The following is an 8,375-nucleotide window of genomic DNA, read 5'->3' as shown; positions in this document are numbered from 1 at the left end:
CTCTCTTTATTGACCCCCCTCCTCTCTTTATTGACCCCCCTCCTCTCTTTATTGACCCCCCTCCACCTCCTTTTCCCTGTTGATATAACAGTTGGTAAAGCGGGGCATTATTCTCCGCACAAAACCGTTTAGATTATCATATCATATCAATACAGCGCACAATGCAGCAGAATTTCACTTTCATCGTTCTTAAGACCAGCTAAATACTGTTTAGATTCCCAGCAATGAGAGAAGATGAAACGACAAGCTCGGTGGCGGCGGCGGCATTGTGCGAGAGACACAGAGTCGAGCCATTTATCTCCCACAATCGCCATTGTTTGCATTTCTCCCATTATTCTGAAATTTAAGATTGAAATCGGAAATGTTTCTTAGTGGAGAAGACATGTGAGCTGAACTTATATTGCTTCAGTCTTCTTTTGTAAAGGGTACCTGTCATTAGGAGAATAGTATAAATGAGCAAAGTCACTATATGGCCAAAGGTTTGTGGTCATCTGGCCATGACACAGGTATGAGATTGCTGGACATCATTCCAAAAACATGGCCATTAATATGGATTCTGACCTTTTATGAGGTTATAGCAGCATCTGCTCTTCTTGGAAGGCTTTCCGTAAGATTTTAGAGGGTGTTTGTTGGAATTAGTATCCATTTGTGAGGTCAGGTACTGATGTTGGATGGGAAGACCTGGCTCGCAATCAGTGCTCCATTTCATCCTAGAGGTGTTCTCGGTGTGCCCAAGGAGTGGTATGAGTCCCATCACTGCCCCAAAAGCAGTATGGAACCAATCACTGCCCAAGGAGCGGTATGGGTCCCATCACTGCCCCAAAAGCAGTATGAGTTCCATCACTGCCCAAGTAGTGGTATGGGTTCCATCACTGTCCCAGAATCCTATCAGTGCCCCAGTAGCAGTATGGTTCCTGTCATTGCTTCAGAAGTGGTTTGGACTCAGGATTGTTATTGTGCCTGTCACTGTCCCAGAACCTTTGTGGGTCCCACTGCCCCTAAAGTGGTATGGATCCCATCACTGCCCAAAAATGGTATGGGTTCCATCTCTACCCCAGAAGTGATACGGATCCCTTCACTGCTCCAGAACTGGTATGGGTACTGTCACTGCCCCGAAAGCTGTGTTGGCTATGGATCCTGTCACTGTCCCAGATGAGGCATGGGTTCCATTCCTGCCCCTGAAAATGTATTCGTCCTGTCATTGCACTAGAAGCAGTAAGGGTCTCATCGCTGCCTCACAAGTGGTATGGGTTCTGTCTGCTGCCCTAAAATGGCTGTAGGTCCCATCACTGCCCCAAAAACAGTGTGGGTTCCGTTACTGCCCCAGAACCATTACGAGTCCTGTCACTGCCACAAAAGCGGTTTGCATTCCATCATTGCCCTAGAAGCAGTATGTGTCTCACCATCCAAAGACTGGGGGTCCTGGCTTGTTTGATTAGCACAGATACTATGAGGGTGGCAGCCAATCAGATTAGAACTTTGTGTTACCGTTTGTGCCGTCAGGATGTAGGGATCTCTCTGTGTGATACCCATGTTACAATAACTGCTCAGAAATGACACAACTTTGGATGACATTGTCCTTTTTAGGCCTGTTTGGTGCACACCACCGAGACCATCCGAGTCCGTTACTTCATGGACAAACTGTTGGAGAAGAAGAGGCCGGTCATGTTGGTGGGGAACGCTGGGACTGGGAAGTCTGTGCTGGTTGGCGAGAAGTTGTCTTCTCTGGATCCTGATGAGTACTTGATCAAGAATGTCCCCTTCAACTACTACACCACGTCCGCCATGCTGCAAGGTAATGAGTGACACTATTACTTTCTGCTTTCACTTTGGTGGTCATGTGAACACCCCATTGTGCTGGTAAGAAAAGCTGCTTTCTCCATTATCTGTGGGGGAGCACATTGGCTGCCTCCATCATGTATTAAAGCAACATGACTGTCTCCACTCTGTGTGGACCAAATTACTGTCTTCGTAGCATTAAAGTGACATTAAACCCTCAGATTTTTTAACATAAACCAATACTGTAATGTGCGCCTTACTGTAATCCATGGTAGTTTCCCTTCTCTTTGCTGCTCTTCCTTTTAAATCCTCATGACTTCTCATGCTGGGGGAGAACTTCCCTTTGCAGCTCAGGGCCTCTTCCTGTAGTGCTGGCTCAGGTTACAAGCCTATACAAACGTATACACAGACACCGTGTATCCATTCCTGAGACAAAGCAGTCTGCTGCAAAACAGAAGTTCTGCAGAGCATGAGAACAGATACAGATTTAAAAGGAAGAGCAGCAAAGAGAAGGGAAACAACCATGGATTACAGTGAGGCACACATTACAGTATTGTTTTATGTTAAAAAATCTGAGGGTTTAATGTCACTTTAAGCATGATGTCCATACGCATTCTATCATCTGACTGAGGTGGTGATGTTATCTTATTGAGTTCTTAGGCTGCATTGCATGTATGAGAACCAAATGGCCGTCATGTGATTGAGACTCTCCTACCATTCAGTCATGGGGGAGTTTCCTGGCCACTGGCTGGACTTGCGTGTCCTAAAATACAGATATGCTGCAAAAACAAGATCTGTTTCCCAATGTCTGCGCAGTTTGACCCTTTAACAGGACTGTACAAAATGGCTGAAATGTACCCTTATACATGCAACCAAATGTGACTAGGAGACAGGGCGCTCATAGACACACAAGGTGACTGCAGTTTAGGGGTAGGCAACCTTGGAACTCCAGCTGTGGTGAAACCCCAAGTCCAATAAGGCATTGCAAGACTCTGACAGCCACAGGCATGACTCCCAAAGGAAGAAGCATGATGAGATTTAGAGTTACAACACAGCTGGAATGCTGAGGTTGGCTGCCCCCCTGTGTGTAGTGTGTATTAAGGGATGCCAAGTCACCAGCACCCCAGACATGAAACTCCTTTTCACAAATTTGTTGTGAAGAACAGTGTCGCAGACATATATACCAATGTTTCGGGGGCTCACAGGGTCCTTTTCTCAAGGCAACATGAAATGTGGTTATGACATGCGCCATCCGACACTTTGAGCAGCCATCATTTATATATTTTTCTTTTTTTTGCATAATGATGTAAAATAATATGATTTAGGGACTTTTGGCTCAAGAACAGGTCCAGAGCTTCCATAACTCCTAAAGGAGAACTATGAGGCGAGTAAAAATCATTCAACCTCATAGTTCGAGCCGACGTGTGACAATAATACTGTCACACGTCGGCTTAATAGATCGGGAAGTGAGCGAACACTCACTTCTCGATCATCTCCCTGCAGAAAGCCACGACTATCACTCCGGGCTCCCTGCAGGGATTCCCCTCCCCTCTCCAAGCGGCTCTGCCCATAGTTATTCAGAGCCAGCTGTCACTCACGCAGCTGCGTGGATCTCGACAGTAATGTCCGGATCAGTCCCGGCTGCGGCGGTCTCAGTATACCGCGAGCTGTAGCTCGCGATATACTGAGCTTTGGGTCACGGGAGGAAGCTAGTTTATGTCCTCCCGTGACCCTTAGGAGAATTCATTACCTAGTGCAGGGGTAGCCAAACTCCGGCCCTCCAGCTGTGGCGAAACTACAAATCCCATGGTGCATCTCTCTCCGAGAGTCATGTCTGTGGCTGTGAGAATCTTGCAATGCCTCATGGGATTTGTAGTTCCACCACAGCTGGAGGTCCGGAGTTTGGCTACCCCTGACCTAATGTGTCTATAACCTAGAGCAAATTGGCATGCTGGGAGTTCTCATCACTGGACACTTGCTTGTTCACAGCCAGTGATTTTCGAGGTAGTGACATGCGGACAGGTTCCCTTTAAAGCTGTTGGTACCCTTCTAGAAAATGAGGGAAGTATTCTCATCAGCCAATCACAGCGTTTTTTTTTAAAATTGAGATGTAAATCTCATGGAGATTGAACGTGCATTTGACAGTCTTCTCTCGAGCACCGCACAGGTCTCTATGTCACAGCTTGGCGCCGTTTGATGCCGGGGGGGACTGTGACTGTCATACGCAGTGTTTAGGTGCCAGTATATATTATTACTAAAATGTTGCACTGCCACAAATAATATATATGAGCCACAGCTAATCAGTGTTGTTATGGTAATGTCTGTACACATATCTGAGCTGTCTGTGATTATTATGTAGTTGGCTGAAAGAAGGAAAGAAAAATAAATAAGAGAATTTGTATTGGCAGGTCTGGGCTGCCTGCTGGCATGTACAATTCTTCCACCCACAGGAACGCATTTCAAAGGTCATTATTTTCTCTATAAAGAAATATAAATGCACCCTAGCAGCAAAGTAGGCTGAACCCTGCACGGCGAGTAGATCAGAATATTCTGTATATGTTAAAACACTTTGTGATATTAACAACGGTTACAAAGCATACAAAACTCTCACCACTCCAAATCTGCAGTTGGATTCCTGTGGTGAAGATATGCCAGGTGGCGGCTAGAAGGTGCGTCTTCACCTGCAGTCACTCCAGTTCAGAAATAGCCGCACTCCATGGATCTTCCATTACATATGGAAGATCCAAGCTTTATTGTAATCCACAAACCGATATACACCACATTACGCTCCCCATTGTAAGAGAAACCTTCTCATGCGTTTCACCAACGAGGCTTAAAGTGACAATAAAGTCAAATCCCCCCCCTGTACACCCCCCCCCCCCCCCCATGCTGCTTTAAGGACTTACCTTAAAGGAGAACTATGGGGGTCAGGGCTTTTCCCCATAGTTCTCCTAAGGGTAACGGGAGGACACAAACTAGCGTCCTCCCGCCTCCCAAAGCTCAGTATAACGCGAGCTACAGCTCGCTGTATACTTAGACGCGGCAGCCGGGATGGATCCCGACATTCCTGTCTGGATCCACCCAGCTGCGTCAGTAACAGCTGGCTCTGCCTATCTAGAGGCTGCGCGCGGGCTGCGACTGTCCGAATACAATAGCTGTCAGATGAGATTCCTCCATCCACGCTCTATAGTGTAGATGGGGGAAACAAGCGGTTTTCTTTTATTCAGCCAGCTATAAGTGTATGGCCCGCTTTATAATGCAAATTATGCTATTTGCTCTCACAGGGAAATACATTTCAGCACAAGGTCACTATACCTGCTAAAAGAAGAGGGAGAAGACTTACCTTTCTGGTAGCCCGTGACTTGAACTGCCACTGCAAGCATTCCAGAGTTCCCGGTGTGTGGAGTACCTGCTCCCCTGCCACACACTGTATTTCTCCGGCTGGCTCGTAGATCACTACAGGACATACAAGCCAGTTGTGGGTACCATAGAATACATTGGGGAAAATTGATATTTGGCCCATCTGGCCAGCCATTACATATCTCATTTAAGTTGCAGTAGTGTCACCTTCTATGTGCCTCTCTATGCAATGCGGACAGATCATGAAAGGTGGGAGGGGCCAGCAGGGTGCTGTGATGTTTTCAGGAAGTTATGCCACAGTACTCGCAAGCCGTGGGCTGGCTCATGGGAGGAGTTATACAAATATCAAAATACCTTAATGGGTGGATGTCTGTCTGGAAAAGTGACTGGTCCTAGGCACACACTGCATTTGTATGTAGACCCCCCTAGGTAATGTGGCACTGAGCCTCCCTGATTAAAAGACCTGAAATCCAATGAATGAAAGGGGCCAGGGACAGTCAGACTGTGAGGAGAAAAGAGCTAGAAGATGCTTGGTGTGCTCCAGCATTAAAATGAGGCAGGCTCTATCTGACTTGCTGCAGCTTCTAATGCACATGGCGAGGAGCTCGTAGTGTGCAGTGAAATCAGAGGAAGTCATTGCAGTCCAGGAGAGGAGCCGGTAAAACTGTGCAAGACTGACTCAAGCTAGAAGCTTCAGCATAGCATTGCATGCTGTCATTAATCTATGATCTACCAGAACACCCAGATTCTTCTCCAAATTTACTCTCCCCCCCCTTTCCCATTGTACACCCCCTAAAATGATTTCATGTTTTAAACTCCAAATGCATAACTTTACCTGTCTGTTTTCCCCATTGTTCCATTTAAAAGATTCCCTTCCACTTCCGTCCTGTAGACAAAGCAGGAAGAGGAGATGAAATCTCTCTAAAGTCAAGAGAGACCAAGTGACGACGGACGATGGAGCCGATTTCCCGGCCAATCAGGAAGCCGGCCAGCTTGCAATGACTCGATGCCCGGCTTCCTGATACCGGAAGCTCAGGTATCCGGTTAGGCATCGGAGCATTTAGGCGAGTATGAGTACTCGCCCAAATACTCAGCACTCATACTGGTACCGGTGCATCCCTAAGAAGACCAGGTACAGCCACTTTCATCCTAAAGCCCATTTGAACTTTCAGTTTAAATACATTCCATATATAAGGTGTGCAAAGCCTTAAAGTTTGTTTACTTTAGAAAGCATCCACAGCCTGAGTAGAAAAGCCTGTTCCCTGCCAGCGTGCTGCAGAGGAGGACCCTTGCTCTCTGTGTGGAGTCAGAGCTAGAGCTCTCCAATCACCTTTAAGCATGAGATTTACTGTTTGAGGTGCTATAGGTCAGCAGGGGTGCCCTGTTGGGCTTTCCACTGAGAGAGCAATGGTCCTTCTCTGCAGCATGCTGGCAGGGGACCGGCTTTTCTACTTAACCCCTTTGGAAAGAAAACAAAGTGTAAGACTTTGCACACCTTTCCTTTTGACGCGCTTGGAATGTATTTAGCTCATTTAAACTGGGTGTCCAATTAAGCTTTACAGGACAGGTTTAGGTTTTCTTAAAAAAATGTCACCTCCCTGGCCACTTAAGCATACGCAGATGAACCGCCCCCCCTTCCTCTCAAGTGCATATTTACCTCTGTCATTGGAGGCATCATCTGGCATTGCCTGCACCTCAGCTGGTAGAGTTCTATCGACTTGAATGCAATGCACCCGTAATCCAGGATCAATGTACCATTCAAGTCTATGGGTGGCTCAGCTGTGTATGTTTGAGGGGCTGAAAACTTATGCTGGTCAGACACGTGGCAATCATTCAATACAACAAATGTTTAGAGTATTTGTTTAAATTTTTTTTTTTTTAAATGGATTGAACTAAATGAGCGGCTGGATCAATAAGCGGCAGTTTTAGAGCAAAAGATAATTTCGCACAATGAGATCTGCGATCGATGGATGATTTAAAAGAACTGCGCTGGCCTTACACAGACCAAGAACATTAATGTCATGTCTGGCAGGTTCTGAGCGCAATTCCCAATACATACACTTGATGGCATTGTTATGACACGATGCTTTGTGTACCGGAGCGGGTTCTGTGCAGCTGGGTAATGACCAGAATGTTAATGTGCAGCTCGCTATTGAGCAGAGTCCAAGTCTGCATGTAGGACATTGTGAGCGAGAACAAGTCTCTATCCTATTTCTCCTTAATAATCAGAAACGCTTTGTATTCCGCAATTAGATTCATGACTCTGCAGCAACATCGTTCTCAGCCAGGGTAAAGCTGCTTGTATACATCACACAGTGGAGTCGAAGACCTGTAAAATGATGAGGACATAAACATGCACAATCATTTCAGCCAAGCACTCATGTTTATGCACAGGGCAACATAAAAAGAAGGTGCAGCTCTAATGTTATAGAATGTAGTTGAACAAATACACTTTGGATAATCCGTTCATGGTTGATTGGCCAGGGTTTAGCGGGAGACTGCTCGTAGATGGACAATTGTTTCCTGATCCAGCCATACTCAGTCAGATAGATGACTGTCATGATGGCCTAAAGGCAACACTCCTGGAGTGCTGGAGGTATGATGAGGGTATGATGGACGTATAATCAGACAATGATGGAGGTATGATGAGGCTATAATGGAGGTACAATGATGAAATGATGGAGGTATGATGAGGATATGATGGAGGTGTGATGGAGGGATAATAAAGGTATAATGGGGTAAGATGAGGTGTGATGGAGGTAAGATGAGGTGTGATGGAAGAATATTGGAGGTGTGATGGAGGTAAGATGAGGTGTGATGGAGAATATTGGAGGTGTGATGGAGGTATAATGAAGGTGTGATGGAGGGATAATAAAGGTATGATGAGGTGTGATGGAGGTAAGATGAGGTGCGATGGAGGTAAGATGAGGTGTGATGGAGAATATTGGAGGTATGATGAGGTGTGATGGAGGTATAATGAAGGTGTGATGGAGGGATAATAAAGGTATGATGAGGTGTGCTGGCAGAATAATGGAGGTATAATGAGCCTTTCAAGCAGGTGTGACAAAGGTGTCATGGACTTACAGCATGAGGTGTTATTGAGATCTAATGAGGTATGATAGATGTATGCAGAAAGATAAGAGGGCGGTGTGAAGGATGTGTATGATGGAGATGTGAAGGATGTATATGATGGTGGTGTGATTGATGTACATTATATAATGGGGGGGGGGGGGGAG

General features: G+C 46.1%; 1 protein-coding gene across 1 annotated transcript in view; it reads left to right on the top strand.

The window, feature by feature from the left end:
- DNAH9 (dynein axonemal heavy chain 9) overlaps window positions 1-8,375 on the top strand; it is a 121,174-nt gene that overhangs the window by 29,080 nt on the left and 83,719 nt on the right. The window contains exon 18 of the mRNA XM_018573472.1: window positions 1,588-1,795. Within this exon, the coding sequence (XP_018428974.1) occupies window positions 1,588-1,795 (208 nt within the window). The remainder of the gene's footprint in view (window positions 1-1,587; window positions 1,796-8,375) is intronic.

Source organism: Nanorana parkeri, unplaced genomic scaffold, assembly GCF_000935625.1.
Source record: "Nanorana parkeri isolate BGI_ZX_2015 unplaced genomic scaffold, ASM93562v1 scaffold47, whole genome shotgun sequence".
NCBI lineage: Eukaryota > Metazoa > Chordata > Amphibia > Anura > Dicroglossidae > Nanorana > Nanorana parkeri.
The sequence above is the reverse complement of the archived record's forward strand: the minus strand, read 5'-3'. Positions and strand labels throughout refer to the sequence as shown.